General features: G+C 38.9%; 3 protein-coding genes across 4 annotated transcripts; 2 read left to right on the top strand and 1 right to left on the bottom strand.

The window, feature by feature from the left end:
• Window positions 1-76: 76 nt before the first annotated feature.
• On the top strand, window positions 77-6,461 carry LOC105278690 (VWFA and cache domain-containing protein 1). Its single transcript, XM_011337951.3, has 9 exons — window positions 77-865; window positions 937-1,302; window positions 1,392-1,565; window positions 1,667-2,142; window positions 2,233-2,434; window positions 2,526-2,772; window positions 2,866-3,526; window positions 3,627-3,999; window positions 4,085-6,461. The coding sequence occupies exons 1-9, from the start codon at window positions 196-198 to the stop codon at window positions 4,621-4,623; spliced, it is 3,708 nt and encodes a 1,235-aa protein (XP_011336253.2). The 5' UTR covers window positions 77-195; the 3' UTR covers window positions 4,624-6,461.
• On the bottom strand, window positions 6,073-9,943 carry LOC105278691 (26S proteasome non-ATPase regulatory subunit 2). The gene is made up of 4 exons (XM_011337952.3): window positions 9,755-9,943; window positions 8,796-9,526; window positions 7,050-8,620; window positions 6,073-6,971 (listed from the first exon to the last, which is right to left on the bottom strand). The coding sequence occupies exons 1-4, from the start codon at window positions 9,830-9,832 to the stop codon at window positions 6,670-6,672; spliced, it is 2,682 nt and encodes an 893-aa protein (XP_011336254.1). The 5' UTR covers window positions 9,833-9,943; the 3' UTR covers window positions 6,073-6,669.
• A 573-nt stretch (window positions 9,944-10,516) lies between these two features.
• Window positions 10,517-25,978, top strand: LOC105278694 (contactin). 2 transcript variants are annotated; one of them, XM_026968713.1, is made up of 13 exons: window positions 10,517-11,729; window positions 11,924-12,302; window positions 12,386-12,488; window positions 12,567-13,039; window positions 13,139-13,417; window positions 13,657-14,106; window positions 14,290-15,448; window positions 18,079-18,287; window positions 18,508-18,607; window positions 18,974-19,569; window positions 19,807-19,941; window positions 20,006-20,134; window positions 20,203-25,978. In XM_026968713.1, exons 1-13 carry the CDS (start codon window positions 10,911-10,913, stop codon window positions 20,313-20,315), a joined length of 4,944 nt encoding a protein of 1,647 aa, XP_026824514.1. In that variant the 5' UTR covers window positions 10,517-10,910; the 3' UTR covers window positions 20,316-25,978. The 2 variants fall into 2 exon arrangements, 1 of the variants encoding a protein (XP_026824514.1); XR_003406396.1 differs by lacking the exons at window positions 10,517-11,729; window positions 11,924-12,302; window positions 12,386-12,488; ... (2 more) ...; window positions 13,657-14,106; window positions 14,290-15,448 and having other exon boundaries at window positions 15,476-18,287; window positions 20,203-20,718; window positions 21,273-25,978.
• The last annotated feature ends 23 nt before the right edge of the window (window positions 25,979-26,001 follow it).

Genomic DNA, 26,001 nt, shown 5'->3' with positions numbered 1-26,001 from the left:
GTTATAGAGACAGGACGTGGCAGAGGCGTTGCCAATCACCGCCTTGCTTTTCTGAATACTATAGAAAAGCAAGACGGTGATTGGGCCACCGCGTTGCTGCGTGTCGCTGCCGCGTCCTATGTTGCGACATTCAAAATGGCGGTTAGGAAATGATCGAAATTGCACTAACATATCCATCTACATATACAGTACTTCATGTCACATCATTTTCTCACAAAAGCCCAATACTTCTCGGCGTCCGGCATTCTTGTAAACAAACCTCGTACGCCAGCGATTGACTTGCTCGTGAAATGTTTATCGGCACGATTTATCACTATTGTAAAACGACGAATCCGTGAGGTTAGGACGCAAAGTATTCGTTGCCAAAGTAGCTGCAATTTTGTCGAGATGGCTGTAAGGATTTTGTATTTGAGTCTGATGTTGGTATCGACGAATTTTTACGTAGCCGCTAACGACGGTGTCACTTCCAATATCACTTCCATTAAATGCCAATCCGGCAAACCACTGCGCAAGCAGGTGCCGGCCGAGCCTCTGAATGGCCTGTGCCTGCGCGATGCTGCGGTGCATCTGTCGCGAGCGTTGCGATCCATCGTCGACGAGGAGCTTGGCGTGTCTTCCTTCCAGGAAACAATCGACAAGATGGAATTCGCGAACATCTCTAGCAGTGTAGACACTAGACTAAACCTGTTAGTGGATAAGTTCAACAAGAAACTTAAATCGTACGTCGATGTTCTTGAACATGGCTACAACGCTGTGCACCTTATCCTGTCCAAGACGCAGGACAAACCTATGTGTTCTAGTCAAGTGGCGAGTTTGGACATCGAGCAGAACTCGGTTTCGGATATGTGCACACAGATTGTAACAGGTATGTCCACTGGAGTTTCAGCGTCTCATCTTGAAAGTGTAACTTGTTATGTACCTTGATCTTGATTTCAGCACTCGCGACAAATTTAAGGAACCAGGAATGGAAGAACCTGCACATATTGCCAATAAATCAACTCGGTACGATATGTGGACCACCTACATTAGCTCACAACGTTGGGCCTCTCTGGTTATCTCAGTATTGTTCCGAGAAGAATGTCGTTCTACTTTTGGATCATGGCACGTCCATGTCCGAGTCTGACCTTAGTTTGGCACAAATAACGGCGAAAGCTGTCATAGATATGCTGTCTGAAAAGGATAACGTTGCTGTAGTGGGTCTTTCTAACACTGCTCCCTTGTTTTGTAAAGATGGCTTGTTGAAGGCAACAGATATCAATAAGTTTCAATTAGCCCGTTATATCGATGGTCTAATTAGGACAGGTAATTTTAAGATTGATTATAATATTGTCAAGGTACACGTACATCTCACACGTAATATGTTAATTGTAAAATATTCATATTTTTTCCAGATTTAAATCAGACGACAAAAGTTGACTTTAAGAGCTTAACGCAAGATTTAAAGAATGAAGTAATTGTCATACATTTAACAAATAAAGTAGAAAATGTATCGAACGTGCACGAAATCTCCGAGATAATTTCAAGAAACGTGAAGACTTACCTCAAAACTATACTGATTCTTACAGGTGAGTTAGTTATCTCATTTCTCAAAGTTGTAGGTATGTCAGATTTATATATATATATATATATATATATATATATATATATTATATCAATTTATTTTTAGACCAACAATCACACAACAATGCAAAGTACTCTTTAAACGATGACAATTTCTTAATTCTTCCAACGCAAAACGTTCTTGGATACGAGATAGCAAAACTGTTTTCCTGCTTACAATGTCCAAATCAGCACAAAAAGGAGTATCATGTATCGGACCCATATTTTGAGCCGTACAGCAAGGCGATGACGTTATCCATTGGTCAGATCACGAGCACCGCGCTATCGTTCTTAAACGTGAAATTGCGCGATTTCCTCGATGACATAACGTACTTTAACGCCGGGCCAGACATACATGCCATATTCTTTGACAGCAAAGGTATGGTTTGGATGCATAAAGATTTTCCCAGGCTCGAGACAATAATGGAGCAACCACTCAAAGTGCATTTACACGACATCGAAAATATTGATAGTCGAGTAGTAACGAGAATGATAAATGAGGCTCAGGGTACCATGGATGTAAAGACAAAGTTAGGTGAACAGGTACGATGACTTCTTTACTTACATTTGAAGATGCGAACGTAGGACAAAGATATTTCACGAGTGAACATGCTTCATCGATGTATGTTACAGAAACTGTATAGATGGAAGCATTTAATTTACGAGGACTTGATAATATGTTTGGTATCTACGACTGAGGAAGGAATATTGCCTGTCGCGAGAATCGTTCCCTTGCTACCGCTGGATATATTGCATCATCGTCTCGATCTCATGCTTCAAACTGTCGTCGATAAAGATGCGCTTTGCGTTTACAGAAACAGGATCATAACTTTATGTAAGACAGAATCTTTCATTCCAGTTGCTGTACACGTGTGCATGTATATTTTTCAAACAAAGGTACTGAAGAATATATTTTTGTATTTTAGCAATGGGAGCAGTTTATTTATCACCGTGGTGCTTCCAGTCTCCAATGGAACAATTGAAGCTGCTAGAAACCGGCTCGGCCGTAAATGTGCAGAGCTACATGGCGTACATAAAAGATATGACGGGTCTTTTAGCTAATCCTGGACTACATTCGTCCGTAAAGCCAGACGTGGCGACTCTGGCGCAGGTTTTGAAACATTTCAAGAAGCAACACGTAGACAGTTCGTTGAATAAATTTGTAATAAGAAGGTAAGACTCACGAATAACTACGGTCTTATCGATTACATGTAATTTTTGATGATTTGTAGTCATATTTTAATATATTTCTGCTTTTCTTTTTAGATACGTCGTCGGTACGGTCAGTGGTGCACTGGAAATATTTCCGGGGATGGTGCTGGATTCTGGTTTCGATCCTAAGAGACGAATGTGGTACGGGAAAGCGCTGGAGCATCCTGACAAAGTAATCTTGACCCCGCCTTACTTGGACGCAGCTGGCTCAGGCTACGTAGTCACCTTGAGTCACATTGTTAGGTATCCGAAAAGTGAAAACGCAGGTTACGCTGTCGCTGTTCTGTCTATGGACGTTACCATGGGTTATATCGTGAAACTGCTGCTGGATATGTTCTCGTTTTGTAACGACGCGACAGTAAAATGTTTCTTGATGGATGACAAAGGTTACTTGGTATCTCATCCGACGTTGCTGGAAGCGACGGGCAAGATCGAGCAGCAGCATCTAACGCACAAGGAGCTTCTGGTAGCCAACGATATATTGAATCACGAAATGTTCGTGAAAAAGAAATTATGCGCTAACCATCTAGACGGCACTGCGCAAAGATATTATCAATTTAATACATCCCTCGATGAGGTTCTTACGAATATAGCACATGGCGAGCATTGCGTTAGGTACCAGGTAGCTGCTGTACCAGGCACCAACGTCTTCCTTGGCGTTATCAACATGACGACTCAATGTAATTTGCAATCAGCTTTCTGTCCGTGCAGCACGGTAAGCACTTATGCCATTTGTTTTGGATTCGAAAATATCTAAATAATTAAAATATTTTATTTTTACCATAAGTGATAATGTTCTCTATTTAATGTTACAGATGGATCATTCGTGCCTGAACTGCAAGAGCATGGAACAAACCAGTTGCGAATGTCCCTGCGAGTGTTCCCTGTATACTTCCAGCTGCGCGCAGCAGCAGGATATCGACAGTCTGAGCTCTTGTCCGCCTCTGTACGAGCAAGGCTCGAGTTTGCAGACGCCGTGGATACAGCCGGCGAATCTAAAAACCTGTCCGTCCGTTGAGTGCAAATCGTACACGACGGAGAGGGACTGTCTGGGCGTCGCGGATTGTCAGTGGTGCCACATCGACGCCGACGGAGAGACTCCGCTGCAGCAACCGTTCTGCTCCGACACGTCCGTGTGCTTCAAGGGTATCTTCGGATCGGTGATACCTTACAATGACGGCACTTACAGTGAGTTCCTCTTCTTTCCCTCCTCATGCCTGCGCAGTTCCTTCAATCGTCGTCGTATAACGTAAGGAATCACGTTTTTTTCCAGATTCGCAGTCAACGGACGAGATCGCGGTACAGGAGTGGCCCTCGGTCGGACCAGTGGCTGGCGGGATTCTCGCGTTGGTCTTGATTCTGGGTGTCGCCCTATTCTGTTACAGATTCCGCTCGGTGCAGTCGAGCGTGGAGCACCAGTGCTTGCACCTACATACTGCGCCCGATACGTTACGTATGACGCACATGGAGATTGATCTCGAGCCCATGGAATTGGATCAGACCAAGAATAATTTGAACTGTCTCGTGAGGGACAACGTAGCGCCAATCTCTCCGTATAGAGTTTCCACCAATTACAGAAGACCGCCTGGTGGCGACAGCGACCACGGATACAGCACTATGACACCTCACGACGATTCTGAGCAGCAAACCTTTGCCTCCGAGCCCCTGCTGGTCGTTGGCAATAACGTCGAGCCGGACTTAAACAGACAATCCAATGTGGGAGTGCCTTCCCCCACGACGTACCTGGGATCACCGCATCACGTTTTAGCGCCAGTGACCGTGCATCGCGATATGGAAACGAATTACTGTTAGTGAAACTGAATAATTACTGCCGTTTGAAAAGGTAAGAGATGTATAGTGTTCTCAAAGCGTTATTACAGAAGTCGCAACTCTTTGCAAATATGGCGTATATAAAATTTAAACCGTTTGCAACGTTTAATACATGTGACAAAATGTGTTGTTACTTGCAATAATGACGAAGATATATGAAAGACGTAAATTATTAAACGATAATAATCGTATTATTTTATTGTGGGACTATGTAGTTTTTTTATTAATATTGGATGGCAGTAAGTGTGGATTTTACAATACATATAGAATGATTGTTGAGCTTATAAAAATATTATTATAACTTTTATAAACTGTCGATACTAAAGCCTTCCGCAAGTGCTCTATTAATGTTTGATAGGGATGTTTGTTATGCAAGTTTTATGTATGAAAGTTGTGGTTGCTACATCAATCACAAGGGACTTAGATGACTTTGTAAGTAAATAGTTATAGTATTAATCTATACAATTTTAATTACTCGAGCAATTTAGAAATGTATAAAAGAATACATTATTTTTCTGACTAATATTGCAGCTTGCCAAGTAGTAGTACTTTTATGTAAAGTTAGTTATCAATGTCCAGATAGGTGCTATATATTCGTAATTATATATAAGAAGACTTAGATAGATAAGGAGTAGATTGTTGTTATTGTTGAGTATAGAAAACAAATGCTAATATGAAACATTAGCTAATAATTCTTCTGGACAATTTTGTTTTACCATCTGAAACACTGCCATCACGTTGAATAATAAGACATAATTTTTATGAGAATGTAAGGGAATACCTAAAAATTTGTTTCCTTTTGAGATTTTTTTGCATGGAGCATTATAAGAGACTGCCGATAATTTATACATGTATTATAGCTCCATGATTTATTCTTAAAGAAATCAGATTCTCTTTTTTCTTTTTTTTTATATATTTATACAGCGTACTTATTATCATGATTTGAACAAATAACCAGTGCCAAACGATAAAATCTTGTAAGTTATATGGGATAATCCCTAGAAAGCTGTATATATAGGTATATGTAGGAGTTACATTATTATATCTATTGTTATCCCATTGTATTCATTAGATTTTTATTTAAGTATTTTGTCTTGAAACGAAACTTTAAGTTTATTGTGTTGCATGAATTATAGCATTAAAAATATTATAAGATAAGAATAGAAATTCAAAATCAAATTTTCAATATCTTCAATTTTTCATCAATGAAAAAGAACATAAAATAATCTTTATTAATACGATGCTGATGAATTATATTACCGATACAAAACACGAGTAATTCATGATGATCTTTTGAAATATTCATATTTGCTGTAAAACTACATTAAAACTAAACTACACACAGTTGCGATAAGCAAAAGGTATTGTAAAATATTATGGTAGCTGTGGTAGAAGCCTTTACGAAAGTATTATTTGAAGTTTTTATAATTAAGGTACTTTATTGACATAATACGATACATTTGTTTATACGCACTTCGCGCGATATGCACTTTTAACAGATTAATACATGATTGTAAGAAAGACTTTTCATATCTACGATTCTCAGTTAAGAAAAGTACGATAGTAAAGGATAGAAAGCGTTTGGATGTAACTTATATGATAATTGTGTGAGACATCCGTATATCGTTTTGACTGGTACTTACAAAAGAAGCTAACTTCTGCCAACATATTATTATCGTTATAAGATTTTAATGTAATATACCATTTTTTTGTATTGATCTTTTCACGAAGTATACTGCGTACAAAATTCATGCCGAGCGAGATTTTATACATTGTATCAGTATTTTTTACTATTAAAACCACAGTATTTTATTATTAAATAAGAAATTTTATTGTTGCTTTAATCTCCTTCCCGCGTGGCGCGACGAGAAGCGCATTAGCACGTATCTTGATCCTGACAAAGGGAGATGTATGTCGAGGATGTCACATCTTTCGCAAAATGAACAGTACATAAGCCTTTATTACATTCTGCTTTATATAAGTAGTTCGAAATACGAGGTACATTGGCGATAGAGAAGAGTATTGCGACTAGGGTGTGAAGTCTGGGTTTTTTCTTAAAATCACGAAACCCTCCATAATCGGCGTTAGTGGTACGTACTCCTCGGTAGCAAGTTCTGCTCTCTCACCGTACGCTAGCAACACCGGAGTGGTGTGCGTTTGAAAGCCTGTGATAGTCTTCGGTTTGCCCGCTTGACCAACGACGTCAACGGCGAGACCGACTCTCACCGGCACGGCCAGTGGATTCAGATCTTCGTCAAACGTCACCAACATCCTCGGCTGCATCGCGGCAGCTAACGTGTACAAGAGATAGTGCGAGCGCCCAAGGATGACTGAAAAAACATTGTAACATTAAACGTATGATGATATAACACATTTTTTTGTATTCTCTATATTAAAATTATACTCACTGTTCTTCACGTCCAAGAAACCGATTAACGTCGACAAGAGACCGGCGAGAGCAACCGGACTCAACAGCTGCCTGTCGCTGTGGTAAGGCGACAAGGTGAGCGTGCCTTTACCCAGATGCGTCAAGCCTTGCGCGATGCGTACCATGAAGAGATTGTTGGGATCCTTCGCGTGGAATTGAGCTAACTGTCTCAACATGGCAGCCAGTCGCGCATTGTTCGTGCCGGCGCCGACCAGGCCCATGGCGAATATCGCGTTGTGAGCCACTTCAGGGTCGCTGTCGTGCGAGAATTTCGAAAGCGTGTCCAGGATGTTCAGTTTCGGATTCGACACCGAGATGAGGCCCAAAGCGAGGGGCACCGATCGGCGGATCACCGGCTCACAGTAGCGCAACAGATGGCCGAAGGTCCTGTAAGCCATTTCGGCGCCGATCTCCTCCCCCATGGCGATCAAGGCGATGCCGAGAACGGCAATGGCTTGCCTGGAACTCAGATCCTTTTCCTTCTCCTCCTTCTTCTCTTCCTTCTTGTCCTTATCCTTGCGCTCGCTCTTCTCCTCCTTCTCGTTGCTCGGCTCGTAATGTTCCGAGCAGATGTGTAGCAAATGCTGTATCTTGAGGACGTTGCCTGTGCCAGCGTAGGCGCACACTTCCACCAATGTCGTCGACATTGACCTGAATGGTTCGTGGACGATCTCCAGGGCCGCTATGATCGCTTCCGCGGCCTCCTGCTTGCCCAGGAAACACAGTCCCAGGCCGAGCGCGAGGAATCGCGCGTACGTATCCTTGAGATCGGACTCGGACTTGTCCATCAGCGTGTGCATGATCGCCGTAGTGACGTAGGCATTGCAGGAGCCAGCAGCGACCATTCCTAATGCAAGACCGGTCATACCCAGTACTTCCCAGCTCGATTTAGTGTCACTCAACACCGGGGTCAATAAACTCAGCACTGCGTCTCTGTTGGAGCCAGCGTATGCGATTCCGAGGCCGACTATGGCGCCGATGCGCATCGTGTTGCTGCTGTGCAACACGTAGTCGGACAATAAAGCCAAAGCGGGATCGCATTCATTTCTCACGCCGCAGTTAACAATACCGCAGGCTAGTAGAGCACCAGACTTGATGTAATCCTCCGAGGAGTACAAATATTTATCTATTGGCGTAAGGCCACCATCGACGTCCCACAGCAGAATCAAGCCCAAGGACGCAGTTGCGCTCAGCATGCCGTGTTCCTTATTCTTGTACAGCCATTTGTTACCGTCTTCGATCAGCAACTTGTCGTGGCCGAACGCGGCATTGACGAAACCGTTCACAAAACTTGCTGCAAGATTCTGCCGTGCAGAGTCGACCTGTCCTCCACCAAAGGGTGGTCGCGAGTTCTCCAAATGGGACTTGTAGACATCCTCAGGTGTTTTCGGTTCCATTATATCCAACTCACGCGCCAAATTCAGAAAATGATTATTCAGGTGTGAGTTGGACATTATTTCGAATAAATCATCGTCCTCTATTGCAGACTCGTGTACTTCCAGGAAAATCTGCTGGCGGCCCAACATGTAGGCCAATTGCTTCTGTATAGAACTGGAAAGCACAGATAAATCTTTTAATCTCGACGCGTAAAATATCACAACACTTTATTGAATATAAAATTTTAGAGAATTTTAGAAAAATCGAAATTTAAGTTTTAGAAAAAATTTAATTTAAAAAAAACGAAATCATTAAATTTCTAAATAAGAAATCCTGGAATTATGCTTACAGATCCCTGCAGTTTATAAAGATGGATTCGATGAGTGGTAAATCGTTCAGCTGCATTGCCAGCCTAATCGCTTGTGGATATTGTCCGAACTTTCGGTATAATTTACAAGCGACATGAAGAAGAGTGCTGTTCTCTGGGTCGGCTACGTAGGGTACACAGCTCGTAAGATAGAGGCACACTCGCTGATACGCGCTTTCGTCGACGTATTGTTCCAGCAGGTCGAGCCTCTCGATTTCCATCAGCAGATCGCACGCCTCTGTCTCTGCATTATGCGCCATGTTGTAAGGAACAATCTCGTGCACCAGGGCAATCAGCTTTTTGTTCGTTGCTTCGACGTCGTCGCCCGTCACCTCGTCCCATTCTCCTGCTAGTTCTCCTGACAAATGTCTCACGTATTCGTGTCCCCATTCACCAATCGCCAATGCCGAACCAGTAAGTCTGTACTTTAAGCACTCACGACCCTCGCCCATGGTCATTGCCAAAACTGAAATAATGTCGGAACACAATTCCTTGCATTTTACATTCGTGATTTTCTCGTAGATGTTTTTCATAGTATCGTAATGGGGCCGCATGAATTTCAGTGGCTTCGGAACACTCGTCATTGATGTTGTCGACGCACGAATGTGCGTGCGCAAGGATTCCAGAGCAGGATAGTGCAATTTGGTATTGGCATCCTGCAGGCGCTCCACAAGCAGAGTTAACTCTTCTTGCAGAAGTTTATCCTCTTCTGACTAAAAAAAGTAAAAGTAAATTGTCTGATGATTCCAAGACAAGGTAGTTGTTGCTTAAAGATAGAATTGCAAAACAAATTGTAAGAGATCGATTACGTAAATCAATTTGTTCAACTTATGCTGACGTAAACATTGTGAAGACAGATTTAATTAGCAGATTTTAAATGTTCATTTTCCACAATAATGCGATAATGTCAACCATTATTCCGACGCAGGTTAATTTCTTACCAGTTCATTTTTATCGTCTTCCTTCCCATTCTTCACCTCCTTGACCGGTTTTGTTTCTGTCTTAGTACTCTCCGGCATTTTATCGTTTTATTCTTTAAACAGATATAGGAAGTACAAACGCAACTCTCTCTTTGACCACTCGTCAGTTATAGGTTAGGGCGATCTAAAAGCATTCAGGACATTTTGCGAGTCACCATCATTGATACACAACATAGACCAGCAACTGCATGTTTATTTAAGCCGCGTTGGCACCACATACTTATCGAAAATAAATTTGCGCTAAAAGATGCGAATGAATAAGTAATTCAAATAATTGATAGAATAAATATAATTTAAAAGATTATAACCATTTTATATTTAAATATAAAATTAAAATATGAATTAGATATTAAAGGTTTTAAATGTGAATAAACATTCATAAATTTACATTCAAGAATTTTCAAACGTGGTTCAAATATGAATATATAATTATCAAAGATATAAATAATATTCTTTGTATGTTTTGCGATGAAATTACCAAAGAGGTGCTAAAAGAGAAGAATATCGACAAGATAGGACTCGTGAATTTGTGTAAAATTTTGTAATTATTAAATATTTTTGTATTATATAATATTCCATAAAAAATCTTGGAATTTTAGAATACGTACATGTATATTACATGACAGTAATTTATGCTAAATGCTACTGATGCTATTCGTGCATCTGTAACTGCTATTCGTGCATCTGCGTGCCGTATCTAATTCGTCATCATTCGTCGGTTTCCGTCACCGTTCGTCACAGGGAGTGTCCGGCGATGTAGCGTCGCGTTTGGTGGTCAAACGCTTGCGCTTTTATTTGATACATTTTTTATTTCTCCCCTTTCGGAAGTTTAATTCGTCTCATTATACGAGGTCCGGCGAGTTTAAATAAATATCGTAATCCTGATTCTTCACAGTGAGCATTTTGATCGAGTGGTTGAAAGGAGCGGACGGGGAGTGAACACAGGTTAACAAGATGATCACCGGGGAGTGTCATCTTTGAGCTGTCGATTCCATCGGTTCGGATAACCTGTTTTTTTCCATAATTACATTCCTACTTATCTTCGATTAGAGTTAATGACAGTATCGTGTGCTACAATTTTGTGGAATTTTTAAAATGTCCGTTGTGTGATTGCAAAATGTCCAGAATGGTCTCTCACTTATTGAACACCGTGGTGTTCTCGCTGATCCTTTCGCTCCCCGCATTTGCGCAAAATATTTTGTACGGCGAGCTAGCGTATGAGTGCCCCCAAAATTGGATACGCTTTCAAGAATCGTGCTACCGTTTTATCAAGAGTCCGCTGAGGCCGCGGGAGGAAGCACGAAGGAACTGCCAAGCGTTTCAAAGTGATCTGCTTACCATCAACTCGTTGGAGGAACACGGATTTGTGCTCTATCAATTGCTATGGCAGGATCCACAGCATCGTAGATGGTATACTGGAGTGAAACTCCAGGGTGGCCTATGGATGAATGAGGGCGATACTACAACCTTGATAAACATGGACAATGCCTTCCTGCCTGAACCCAACGATAACATAATAGGAAGGGATTACTTGGCCTATTCGTTCTCTAATACTCTTAAACGTTGGGGATTGGAGAAGGTCACTGGCAGGGAGGAACTTTTGTATATCTGCGAAGCGTCTATCATCACCCTTCATAACTTAGTGGAAGATGACCGCACTTACCAATATGGTATTGATATTGATAACCCTCTTCAGATACCCAGAGGGCCTTATTTCATAAAACAGCCCGTGAGCAAGGTATTTGATGTGTCGAAGAGGAGGATAAGTAATGACGTCTCACTGAGCTGTCTGGCAGGAGGCTATCCCACTCCGACGTACGAATGGTTCAAGGAAGATTATGAGAACGACCGACTTATTGCAACGAGAATAAATCCCCTTGCAAATAACAGGTATACTGTGAGTGGCGGAACACTGATCATCTACGAGCCAGAACAGGTAAAACATTTTTAACATTTTTTTATATATATTATATAATTTCACAAAAAGATTTGTATTGAATTTGATATTAGTGTACACAAACCATTCTATATTAATTATTTATAATATTATATAATTATTTCTATATTAATTATTCTATATTAATCTCTTGAATATATTATTTATGTTTTAATTGAATTATTTTTATACAGGCGGAAGATCGGGGCTCTTACCACTGCAAAGCAACCAACAAATTCGGTACTATTATATCTGAAAGTGTTGAGCTGTCGTTTGGATACATCCTAGAGTTTAATTTAAAACGTTCTGAGGAACACGGAGATAATCATTGGGGTAAAGCAGTCTACTGTGATCCGCCGCAACATTTTCCTGGCGTGAAATACTATTGGGCGCGCGATTACTTCCCCAATTTCGTCGAGGAAGATAAACGTGTGTTTGTCTCGCACGACGGAGCGCTCTACTTCTCTGCATTGGAAACGATCGATCGAGGAAACTATTCGTGCAATGTTCAGAGTGTCGCATCCGATACCGGACGTAACGGACCATTCTTTCCATTAAGAGTGGACATGCACTGTAATTATCTTGAACTATCTTTTAAAAATTGAATAGCAAAAATAGAATAGATGTAATAATAATATTTAAATTGTCTTTCTCAGCCTCTTTCCAGCAGTTGAAGTTCCCGAACAATTTTCCGAAAGCGTTTCCGGAAGCGCCGGTAGCCGGAGAGGAAGTCAGGCTTGAGTGTATCGCGTTTGGATAGTAAGCATTCCCACGTTGTATACGAAATGTTCCTTTTACACGAAGAATTTTTATAACTATAATGAATAATCTTTATAGTCCTGTTCCGTCGTACAATTGGACGAGGAGGGATTCCACTTTGCCACGTGGGGCATATACAGCGAATTATAATCGAGTACTGATAATACCGCGAGTGCGCGTGGAGGATCAGGGCGAGTACGTTTGCCGGGTGTACAACGAACGATTGTCAATCGAGAATTCTGTGCAATTGACGGTACAAGCGGCGCCCAACTTTACTATCCCGCTGGTTGACAAGCACATGGACAACAGGGCAGATCTAACTTGGACCTGCGAAGCGTTCGGCATACCAGACGTCACCTACAGTTGGTTCAGAAACGGTGAGCTTCTGGATATGTATACTCTACCGCCCGAAGATAGGGATCGTTACACCGTACAAGATAATGTCCTGAATATAAGGTACCTGGAGCCTGAAAGAGATCAGGCTATGTATCAGTGTCGCGCGAGAAACCAGCTGAAGACTACGTACTCATCAGCGCAACTTCGAGTCTTGTGTGAGTATTGCCATCTCTCTTTTAATATTCTCAATTTAAATAAATTTAAAATTCAATCATCGATGGTAAAAGCCATGTGACTCTTTCTCAATCTTTCAGCGTTGAAACCTTCTTTCAAGAAACGGCCTATGGAGTCCGAAACTTACGCGGCGGAAGGAGGTAACGTCACAATCGTGTGCAAACCCGAAGCCGCGCCCAGGCCTCAATTCGTCTGGAAGAAAGATGGCAACGTGATTGGATCGGGAGGTAGACGGAGAATCCTGGAAACAGGAAACCTCATTATCAGTCCGGTATCGCGAGATGACGAGGGGACGTACGTGTGCACAGCGACCAATCAATATGGCAGCGACGAGACTCGTGGACGATTGATCGTGCTACGTAAGTCGGTCATCTGATAACTTTGGGTGTCACGCAAGAGCGAGCTTATGTAAAGGGATTCACGAGATGTATTAAATATTAATTACAAAACATTTGCTCGCGTTCTGATGGCTACATTTCTTTATATAAATTGATATAAATATTTATTTATATAAATTTATATAAATTAAAAAATTGCGCAGTTTCCATGCGCATACCGGTTAATTTATCAATGTCTAATTATGCAATTGCCCCTACAGGAGCACCGCAGTTTATCGAAAGATTGCCACCACGCCTAATCATGTCGTACAATTACAATCAGACGCTGCGTTGCTTGGGCCATACAGACGAAATGCTGGACGTTGCGTACATCTGGAAGCACAACGGTATGCGTATCCGCGATAAGGACCTGCGAAACAATCCGCATTGGAACATCGAAGGCGAGTACCTGGACATTATAAACGCTACGTTTGCTGAGGCCGGCGAGTACGAGTGCATCTTGAAGAGCGCCGTCGGCGAAATATCAAGCACAAGTTTTGTGATCGTGGAGGGCCCACCGGGGCCGCCCGGTGGTGTGCAAGTTGTGAACATCGTCAAGACCTCGGCCACGTTGCGATGGACCGACGGTGCTTGGAATGGCAGGCCTATAGCTATGTACACAATCAATGCACGAACGAACTGGAATCGCACGTGGTTCCCCCTCGTAGAGAGTAAGTGGAAAGTCAATTTTTAATAATCATGATTTTTTCTAGAAATTATTCTGATGCTCGAAACAGAAATTAAAGTGCTTTTTTAAATTGTGTTTAATGTGTTGAGACGTTTGAGAATGCTTTGAAGCTTCTTCTCTATATTCAGCTCTCTGTAATCTCACGTAAATAAATTATTACCTTCAGATATCACAGCTATCGAGACGGATAGATACAATGGACGAAAGGAGGCATTCTTGGAGAATGTTTTGAATCCTTACTCCACGTACGAGTTTGCTGTGCTGGCGTTCAATGTACTCGGCTATGGTCCACCGTCATCCCCATCGCCTCAATACAGCACTCCATCCGATAAGCCGACGAAAGCACCATCAAATATCAGCGGTGGCGGAGGAAAGATCGGCGACCTTACGATCACGTGGGATCCTCTCAGCTCAGCTGATCAAAACGGGCCTGGAATTTATTACAAGATATTCTGGCGCCGCAAGGGACATGATACGGAGTTCCAGTCGTTGTCCCTGAAGGAATACGGCAACGTCGGCAGTAGCGTTGTGTCGATCCAACCGAAATATTATTACACGGAGTATGAAGTAAGAGTACAGCCGATTAATGCGATCGGTGAGGGTCCGATATCGGGAATAGAAACGGTCTACAGCGCGGAAGACATGCCGCAGGTCGCACCGCAACAAGTATACGCCATGAGCTATAATAGCACCAGTTTGAACGTCAGTTGGCTACCCATCGAGCAGACCCGTGAGCGGGTACGAGGCAAGCTGATCGGCCACAGGATCAAGTACTGGAAGGAGAGCAATCGTGAAGAGGATGCCACGTACTACTTGTCGCGCACTACGCGCCCTTGGTCGCTGGTCGTTGGTCTGCAACCGGACACGTATTACTACGTGAAGGTGATGGCCTACAACACTGCCGGAGAAGGTCCGGAGAGTGAGCGGTACCTGGAGAGAACATACCGCAAAGCGCCGCAGAAACCGCCATCCTCAGTGAATGTGTACGGCGTGAACCCGTCAACGGTGAGAGTCGTCTGGCGTTACGTGCAACCGAGTCTGGAGGAGGAGCCGCTAATCGGATACAAGATACGCGTGTGGGAGGTCGATCAGGATATGAGTACGGCGAACGACACGATTATACCAGGCGGCTCCAAGCTCGAGGCCGACATCAAGAACCTGAGTCCCGGCAAGGCCTACCACTTGAGAGTGCTCGCATTCAGCAACGGCGGCGATGGCCGGATGTCGAGTCCCACTCATACATTCCAGATGGGCGACGCCGCTGCCTTCAGAAGCAGCGCCGGGAGCAAGGTCCTGGATGCCGCTCTGGGAGTAACTATGTTATTGCTCCTGCGAGTTTACGGCTATGTATAGTGTAAAATAACTTGTAGTAATTCTAGGATACGGTAACGATTAACGGTTGTAAATTTCATACAATGTGTTCTGACATGTGTTTGGAAATTTAACGGAGACTAAAACGAATTTCTGAATTCGGTTTAGCAGAATTTGTCGTCGATCTGTTCTTACTTGTTAAATCGCCTAAGTAATCTCATGCTCCATTTGGAGTAACCGTATTAGTGACTGGCAAAGAATTGATATTGTTACTTCTCATTAATGATATCAAGTGACAGCCACTTTTGTTCTCAGCAAGCTTAACGACAGTTCAACGCTTAAGTACTTCCACAATTTTGCTTTAAGAAGGACCACGATACTATACGTTTAGAAAGAGACTGAAATTGATTTGATATTGATATTTCACTGGAATAATGCACACAGTGAGAGAAAGAGAGTTTGAGTTTTATTTCTATATAACAAAAAGAATACTCTATTTAATTTCTTTTGACAGAGACATTAATGATATTTAAAAGACTCATAAACAGTGTATAATTTATTATGCATCTAATTCTGAACACACAGAGTATTACACACAAAGTATTACAAAATTTTTATATATTTACAAACAATTTTTATACATTTTTTTAATACTTTTCATCAAGATTTATATTATAATGATACGATTTCAAACACTTCGCGCGCACGTTTTTTTGTTTGAAAAACTGCCAAGTCTCTTTTCATAACTTTAGAGTTGTAATATTCTACCTCATCTCATGGTATATTTTCAAAGCAAGAGCAAAGTAACTTGGGATACACCATATACAAACACGTTGAATAGCGTATCATTGAAAAATTATTTGGACATAGTTCTGCATTTAAAATTGCACAGATGTCTACCAAATCAGTATCTCGTGTAAAAATTGCATTTACTTTACGGCATACAAAGTTGTACTGTATCAGGCAGTTAGTTACGCCTGTGTTAAATACAAGGAGCACATTGATGTCTATTTGCCAAGGCAAAGAGCACATTGACATTACAAATATTTAATTGGTCTGTAATTATCACTTGTATAAGATAATGACAATGTGTGCATCTAGAGATACATGAATGCAATTAGATCTGATGCAAAAAGAGAGAAGATAGAAATCTTTGATGAAAAAGTGAATGAAACAAAAAGATCTGCTTGGGAAAATTGTTGAAAATATTCAACATTGAAGAACATATATTAATATGCTATAATTTACTAATAATAACGAGTAAGAATTTATAAAAATTAATAAGTATTAACAAAAAATAAGGATCATGTAACGTCCTGGCGTTAGAGCAGCATAATTCTCCGTCCATTTATACAGAAATAAGAAATGAACACTACTTTTGACAATACTGCGAATGTTTGTTAATTATTGAACTATTCTAATACTGTGATTTAAATTATTTGAATTCTGATTAATGCAAAATTGCATAACATCAGTTATAAGATACTAATGAGTTATAAATTGCCAAATCTGCATATACTGTACATTTTAAACATTTATTTTAAAAAATTATTCTTACATATAAATATTTTATTTGACTTATAAAAAAAGAAAGACATATATGACAGTATTAGAATAGCTCAGATATATTATATAAGAAAAGTTTATATAAACCATAATAGTGTTCACAGCTCTATATGCTATAAGATAAATAAGTATATATTAGATGTAGTATATACTATTATTCGGATACCAATTACTCTATATTTAAGGAATTATATATTTACATTTCAATACATTTTTATTAAGTAGTGAAGGCAGTCTTTTATGAACATGCCCATTATCTATGTCATAATGTATAAATAATAATAATTTATATATAACAGAGATAATGAAAGTTCATAAAGAACGATTAAGCATTTAGAATCGATGTTGGAGAAATCAATATCGGTTGCTTAAGTAGAGGTACTAAACACAACATGAGGATCTGTTTGTCCAGCTTGTCTTTTTTTTATTTTATATATATTATTGTATCACGGAAACATATTCATATATAATATAATTTTTTACATCACATTATATATGATGTAATTTGTAACATCGTTATCCTTTGCCTTTTATATTTACAGTTTTATAACTGGCGTAATTTATATCTTTTTAATTTTTATTTTTTAAAACGTATTTATAAAAATGGATACATATATATGTATATCATATATTTTTAATATATATTAAACTTCAAACACAAAAATTAATGACAAATAATTGTCCTTATTCTTTTATGTTTTGCGATAACGTGAAAAAGAAAATACTATAATTATCTACATGAATAATTTTATCTTATATATATTGTATTTTACAAGACACAAATTTATATATTTTATATTATTCGTATTGACCGCTATGGATCTCCACGCGTTCGAGATATCGAGCATGCGGCACTCGGCAGTTAAATCAGTTAAATTCAGACCTTTCAGAAAGTCGCGTGATAACTGGTGATAACCGGATTATCTCGTTGAGATTTTTTATCTCGTGATGATAATAATATATTAAGTCACAAACAGTTGTGGATGTGTATATATATATACAAGTTTAAGTAAGCTAAGCCAGTTAGTCAGGATTTCTGAGAGTACAAAAACTGTCTTGAGTGCGTTCAGACTTGGAGGTTAATCATGCTGCGAGTTCTTAGCCGCTCGATGCGTTCAACGCAGCTCCTCAGAAAAACCACAGAAATCGTCTGTGTGTCGAGCACGAGGAATTTGAATCTGATGGAGTATCAGAGTAAGGAGCTTCTACGGGACTCCGGTGTATCAGTACAGAATTTTGCCATCGTAGACGACCTAACCAAGACGGGTTCTGCGCTGGCAAAATTACGTGAGTACGAATATTTTTCAGATTTTTTGTATTTATACGATCAAATTATATTTGCTCTTTCTCTCTATCTGTCTTTTATATATTCCCTACAGCATGTTATTGAATAAACATGTAATAATTCGTTGGAACACGTGTTACGAATTTTTTACAATTTTTATCGCAATCTGTGTAGTTATGCGTATTGCTTATTTCAGAACTTACATTTTATTTATCCTTGCAGATGCGGATGAATACGTCATTAAAGCTCAAGTCTTGGCTGGTGGTCGTGGTAAAGGTTGGTTTGACAATGGATTTAAAGGAGGTGTACACCTTACCAAAGAGTAAGTAGTGATAATATTTTCATAGAAACTTTAATATAATAATATTAATAAAATAATATTTTATAGAAATACATAAGAGATATTAAAGAACCAAAACCTTTTATTTATTGATATATAGATCTTTATTATGATTTGTACTTATAATAAAATATTCATTAGATCTCTCATTATATAATTCTCATATGAGTCTCTATATACCATTAAAGGCAACATTTTTCAGTTAATAAAAGACAAAAGAGCTTTTTACTTTATTTTTATATTTATGTCAGACCTGCCTGTCTTATATATCTTTTATAATTGTTTTATTTCTAGTGGAGAATGTTTTATGTTATAACTTGTTTTTGTCCCTCCTTTTGGTTTCGCTAGCCGTAATGCCGTTGCAAATTATGTGAAGAATATGTTAGGTCATCGGCTTATTACCAAACAGACCTCAAAGGACGGTATACTGGTGCAGAAAATCATGATAGCCGAGTCGGTGGAGATCGCGCGCGAGACCTACCTCTGTATACTCATGGATCGGCAGCATAATGGTCCAGTGCTGATAGCGTCTCCGGCGGGTGGGATGGATATCGAGGCAGTTGCTGCAGAACGTCCTGAACAAATTAAAACCGTTCCATTGGACATTTATCAGGGAATCAATGACGAAATAGCAAGGGATGTATGCGTATTCTTGGGATTCTCGCGTCCGGATGTCCTCGAGAGAGCTATCTACGAGTTGAAAAATTTATGGAAGCTGTTCGTGGACATTGACGCTTTGCAAATCGAGATCAATCCGCTGGTAGAAACAACTGACGAGCAGGTGGTAGCGGTAGACGCGAAAATCGCGTTCGACGATAATGCACAATTTAGGCAGCAGGACCTCTTTGCCTTGGAGGATGTCAGTGAGAAAGATCCCAGGGAAGTTGACGCCTCGCGATTTAATTTGAATTATATCGGTATGGACGGCAACATAGGGTGTTTAGGTAGAGTGTAATTTACTATTTTATTATTATTATTATGAATAGAAAAGTTATAACAATATTATACGTAGAATATATTATATATATGTTATGTAATATTTTACTATTTTATTTTATTATAAATAGAAAAGTTATTATATAGCAATATTATCATAGAAAATGTTACAACCATGATTGTAGATATGTGATTAGCTATTATAAATATATTGAAGCAGAAATTTTTGTATTTTACACATACAGTGAATGGTGCTGGTCTGGCTATGGCTACGATGGATATTATTAAATTAAATGGAGGATCGCCAGCGAATTTTCTGGATGTCGGCGGTGGTGTGAAGGAGGACCAAGTCTTCCAGGCGTTTAGGATTCTCAGTGAAGGTATTGCAACATGCAAAACGACTCACGCGTGAACACGATGTGCAATCGAATTTTCATTTCGCAGATCCAAAGGTCAAAGTTATCCTCGTCAACGTTTTCGGCGGTATCGTGAATTGCACGACAATAGCAAAGGGAATTGTCGCGGCATCGCGTAACTTGGGACTGAAAATACCGCTTGTTGTAAGATTAGAAGGTAAGATATCTAAATTCTCTTTCTCCGTTTTGTTCGTCACACTTTTGTCACGTAAACTTTTCTCGTAGGCACCAACGTGACTGAAGCCAAGAAAGTTTTAGCTGATTCCGGATTGCCAATTGTCACGGCTAACAACTTGGATGAGGCGGCGAGGAAAGCGGTAATTTCTGTAAAAGCGTAATTGCATGTCGATACGACGATACATCATTATCGTCGGCTTATGATTAAGACTGGGAATCTGTAGTTTCAATGTAAGACAACAATAACTTCGTGGCGGGGCAACTCGAGGTGGGAAATCATTTACACGATCTTTTTTTTTTATATAACAGAACATATCCAAGTAGCTTCCACATTAATTTTTCACAGCGTTTGGATTTTAATATTCACACGTATACAAATACGCGTACTCCTAAACACACGCGGTACTTTTCTACATGTTTTTATTCAACTGCGGGATGTTTTATTTGTTGCAGCTTTAATTTGTTCATTGTTCACAGTTATGTGTATATATTATCTAAATTAACATCATTTAACTAACGTTATCAAGATTCTAAAAAAACTTCACGCTCTATTATTTTGGCGAGGTAAGATTCTGTATTTTCATGAAAACTATATATATATATATATATATATATATATATTCTTCCTTTTAACGAGATTCAGATAACGGCTTTAAAGTTTTCATGAAAATACAGAATCTTACCTCGCCAAAATAATAGAGCGTGAAGTTTTTTTAGAATCTTGATAACGTTAGTTAAATGATATAACATGATATAACAAAATTGATAAGTCCACAAACACATGTTCCAACAAAAATTAGTTTCGAAATGAATATTTCAAGACGTATTTAACCGATACAAATCTATATATCAGAATTATCTCTCTTAGATCCTGATTTTGCATAGATGCAGGACAGATATTAAACATCTAACACAGGTAAAACAATACAAGATGATTATATATATATATATATATATATATATATATATATAATAATCTTGTATTGTTCAACTGCGGGATGTTTTATTTGTTGCAGCTTTAATTTGTTCATTGTTCACAGTTATGTGTATATATTAACATCATTTAACTAACGTTATCAAGATTCTAAAAAAACTTCACGCACTATTATTTTGGCGAGGTAAGATTCTGTATTTTCATGAAAACTTTAAAGCCGTTATCTGAATCTCGTTAAAAGGAAGAATATATATATATATATATTCTTCCTTTTAACGAGATTCTTGATAACGTTAGTTAAATGATGTTAATTTAGATAATATATACACATAACTGTGAACAATGAACAAATTAAAGCTGCAACAAATAAAACATCCCGCAGTTGAACAATACAAGATTATTATATATATATATATATATATATATATATATATATATAATCATCTTGTATTGTTTTACCTGTGTTAGATGTTTAATATCTGTCCTGCATCTATGCAAAATCAGGATCTAAGAGAGATAATTCTGATATATAGATTTGTATCGGTTAAATACGTCTTGAAATATTCATTTCGAAACTAATTTTTGTTGGAACATGTGTTTGTGGACTTATCAATTTTGTTATATCATGAATGTACAATGTAGAACTCCAGTTTATTTATTTGTGATATTTGATTATAACTTACGTTGATTAGTTATTATGCGTTCATGATTTGTTTCCGCGGTCCAGTGCTAAATAATAAATATTCGATTGCATCACCCCCGTGTAGTTGAAGCTGACTACTATGCGAGTCGCGTTCTGTATGTATATGTATATGTATATGTACATGCATAGTCTGATATGTATTGTAGTTTCCTTTTTTAATTTTTTAATTCTGTTGTATATACATTTATTTCTGCTAAATTTAAATCGGTTTATATTAAAATGTAAAACAAATATATTTTCTATTAAATCTTTCCAACAACCCTAATTTTATGATTCTTGTGTAATTGTATCTTTATTCTCAACATTTTAGCGTATGAAAATCTTTCGTAATTTTAGTTATATTATTTATTATATATATTGTTGTAAATCTTTTGCTCATTTGTGATAATTGTTGTTAAATATGGAATTTAATTTAATGCAATAAAACTTCAGAAATAAATGTTGAAACGAGAAATGAAAAAATCTTTTTATGCATTCTTTTGTGATATACGACGAGAGTTTCTGAAGTTTTATTTAACTATGCACTTGTCTATATTAAATGTTTATAATGTAATCTTCAATTTACGTGGCATTTCTTAATTGTCATTATTGAGCATCGTTTAGCGGGACGATGATTAGAATTCACAGGTAAGATTGTGACCATCAATTCCAATCATCTGATTAATCATTGTTATCGAAAAGTGCCTGACAGTCAATTCTTGTTCAGTCAAATCTTCAAATTCTAACAGAGCGACAGTAATCCTCGTGTCGAACGTGTCGAAGACTGAATCGTGCTCAAGGCTCGCCGATTGCGCGTGGCGTAATGAAAGGAGGGAGGAGCAAAGGCGCGCAATCGACTTTTAGCCCATGTATGGTCGCCGCGTCTTTATAAGTAGAAACTCTTTCAGTGGACAGCCAAGTCGCTTTAAGCGCGCGGTACTTGGCCGTCTCGCAAAGAGAGAGCATATCCATATATGGGCAACGATTTTTAGCATAAGGTCCCGTACATAGCGCACGCGACTTTTTTCTACCTTTCAAACGATGCGCGTTAGTGGGTCATGTTCTTTATAGATAGGCATGCGGACCAATGTGCGTAATGTAAAAAATGCAAAATTGTTCGGACAAGCGAAAAGAGATTGACTTAATTTAAGAATAAATTTTTCTATCGAGCCAGCGTTTCGTCACTTTTCGCCTTTCGAACAATTCAGCAATGTTTTTAGGAACATAATAACTTCGCATTTTAGCATTTACATTTATTCTTACATCTCAAATAGCACAATCAATGCTAGAGATAGCTCTAAATTTATAAGAAATATCAAGTTTTCTCTATCTTTCGAAATATATATATTGTTTGAGATATATCGTGAATGTTCTATGCGAAAAATCTGTAACGCTTGCGCCGAGGCGAAGTTTCGCGGTAAGACGCGACGTTTCCTACAGGAAGGATTTCTTCCCAGAGGCGACCGCTAAAACCGCTATCGCGTGCGTTGAAGATCCAAGTTCCTGGTGCCGGCAATTCAATATCACGACGTATCACCCGCGATGTACGACGCGTAACAATGACCGTTTTAGTTTCCTCTTCAGTGTCAAGCGAGCTGGTGGACGACCGGATTCGTTTTTGCTCTCTTGTTTCCCTCATACGAATATAAATCCGCTCCTCTCGCACGCGTCTCCTGAGGGGGAGGCTCGGCAGTCCGACGCGTGTATGTATTATATATAGACCGGCCCCCTGCCCCTCGGCCGACGAGGGAGCGCGTACTATTCTCGGACAACTTCACGAATCCGAGTTACTTCTTTCGACGTGTGTTCGACTCCCGGTTTGCGGACGGCATAAACGTCAGTAATCGCCTGCGAACCGCTCCGTGTCGATCGGGAGCGCCGTGTCGATCCGATCCGGAGAGACCGCCGCCCCTTGCTGTAACGTGCGCACGTAAGATCGGTCCCGGTTGCAGCGAATACCGGTTAACGCTCTGATCGCGATTAACTTGTCATTTTGGAACGAGAACGTCTGCGGAATCTGCAATGCAGAGGAAGAAAAAGAGATCCGAAGTGTAAAGTTAACGTTCACAGCGTGACATTTTGATTCCTTCCTGTAGTGCTACATTGGGAAATCATATCGATTGTTCTCGTTCCAAAGTGTTCGATTGATGCGTACTTCTTTATATGGATTATGGGAAATGTGTGGTTAATTTATTTAACGACTTTGGGAGACGATTATTTGTCACGACTGTCCAATTTCTGATACAATAAGAATTAAGCCAGTGGATATTTAAATTTTTCAGTTTTGCAAGAAATTTGTAATTAATTTTGAGTGATTTTTCTGAGCGCTTCTTATGATGAGTATTATGATCTGTGTGCGGAGAAAGGCGGGCAATCACATAAATTAATTCAAGTTCAACGACGTAGAGTTTGACCGCCATGTTAACAGCAATAATATCTCGTTAGATTCCTAGTGCTTAAAGTGTTCCTTTTTAATAAGATTTATCAGCTCTCGGCATTTGGTTCGGATCAGGTATGTGTTGTGCATGTGCGTCGATTACGGATTTGGAAAGCAAAAAGCACGTCTCTCAGACGTAATTATGACTTTGCTTTAAAGAAGAGATGTTACATTTGTTAGAATTCGTAAAAAAGATAACGAGATCATTTAATTGCAAGAGAGATTTACTCTCATAATTTATTCGCAATTTATCTTTACAATTTTTTTGTACAATCCGAGTGCAACATGCTTTTGCAGAATGATGATGATTTTAAATGAAATAAGAGAGATCCGCGAGAAGATGCGATTTCGTCGACAGTTTTTCGTTTACTGCTGATAGGGAATCACTCAATCATGTGAGATAAAATATATTCGAACGTGAGACCTTCTTAAGAAGAAATATACTGTGCATCTCTACGACGATTGTTTTAGTTACTTACTTACTTGTATATTATTCGTATAATTTAATCGAAAAATAGATTCGATGTGAGCCATGTTTTGAAATAGAAAAAGTAGGTGATAAAATGTTTAAATTCGATGACAGTTTGATCGGTCTCTATTTGTGAAGTGGTATCTTGAACCTCCTTGACTTTGAAGTGTCGAGATAAAAAAAAAACGTATTTTAACATCATCGCGTCATTCCGTAGCAGCTTTTATAGATAATTATAGATAACATAGTATACAATATAAATGTATTAAATATATATCGTTACGAGTTTTATTAATAATGTAATATTCTCTTCGGAATTTTTAGTTAATATGTAATATAATGATTTCGTAGAAATTTATATTTTTTTATGCAGACAGTCGAACACTTTTTACACATGATGGCGGGATGCATTCAATAAGAGGATACGTTTTATACAATCATTTCCTTATTCATTCTTGTATTTAATATTAATTTATATACAATTTCTGATTTCTTATAAATTAAACTGTCTCTCTGTAATAGGAAAACTGCGAGTAAACGGTGGAAATTGTATTCAAGTTTCAGACAATGTTCGCACTTATGAAGTTCATCTTTCGGATGTAATATCAGACCTTGGAAAAAAGTCACGTATACATGCGCGTACCAAAAATACCTTGGCACGCGCGTCGCGAATCGTAATTTAGCGTGTGTCCGATTAATTTTCATTATGAGCGTAAAATCCAATAATTGTTCAAAAAACTGCAAATTTCATTCTAATACGGAATAGCTTTTCGTTTTCCGGAATTTGCAAATAAATTATTTAATAAATTAGAATATATTATCTTCTTAAGTTTTCCTCGAGATTTAAATGTAAACATTTTCTCAACAAAGAACATAATATATATTGATTCAAAAACGAGTATAGAAAGAAAGATGTACATACACGGGGGAAGATGTAGCTTCCCCTGAATGTGCCGCTATTTATAATTAGGCATTTTATTTACGGATAGGCCAAACGTAAGTCATGTTGAGGAGGGACAGTTCAGCCGAACACGTGCACTTCATTCGAGCGCGACTGATCGATCCGACGCACGTTCACGAACTCGATCCAATCAATTGTGTATCTGACAATCAGAATCTGACGTTCATTAACAGGAAATAATGCGTTCGCGCTTCATCGCTTAAATTTCCGCTCAAATTGTTAATTTTCCACACACGGTTTCATAACGAACAATTTTAAATTTAATAGGAATAGGACAGTTCTTCGTCATTAAGTGTTTTGTAATATATACGTTACAAATTATATTAACACATAAGAATTGATTGATGATTGGAATTTTATGTAA

Source organism: Ooceraea biroi, chromosome 3 (assembly GCF_003672135.1).
Source record: "Ooceraea biroi isolate clonal line C1 chromosome 3, Obir_v5.4, whole genome shotgun sequence".
Lineage (NCBI taxonomy): Eukaryota > Metazoa > Arthropoda > Insecta > Hymenoptera > Formicidae > Ooceraea > Ooceraea biroi.
Note: the sequence above shows the minus strand (reverse complement) of the source record. Positions and strands in the feature narration are given on the sequence as shown.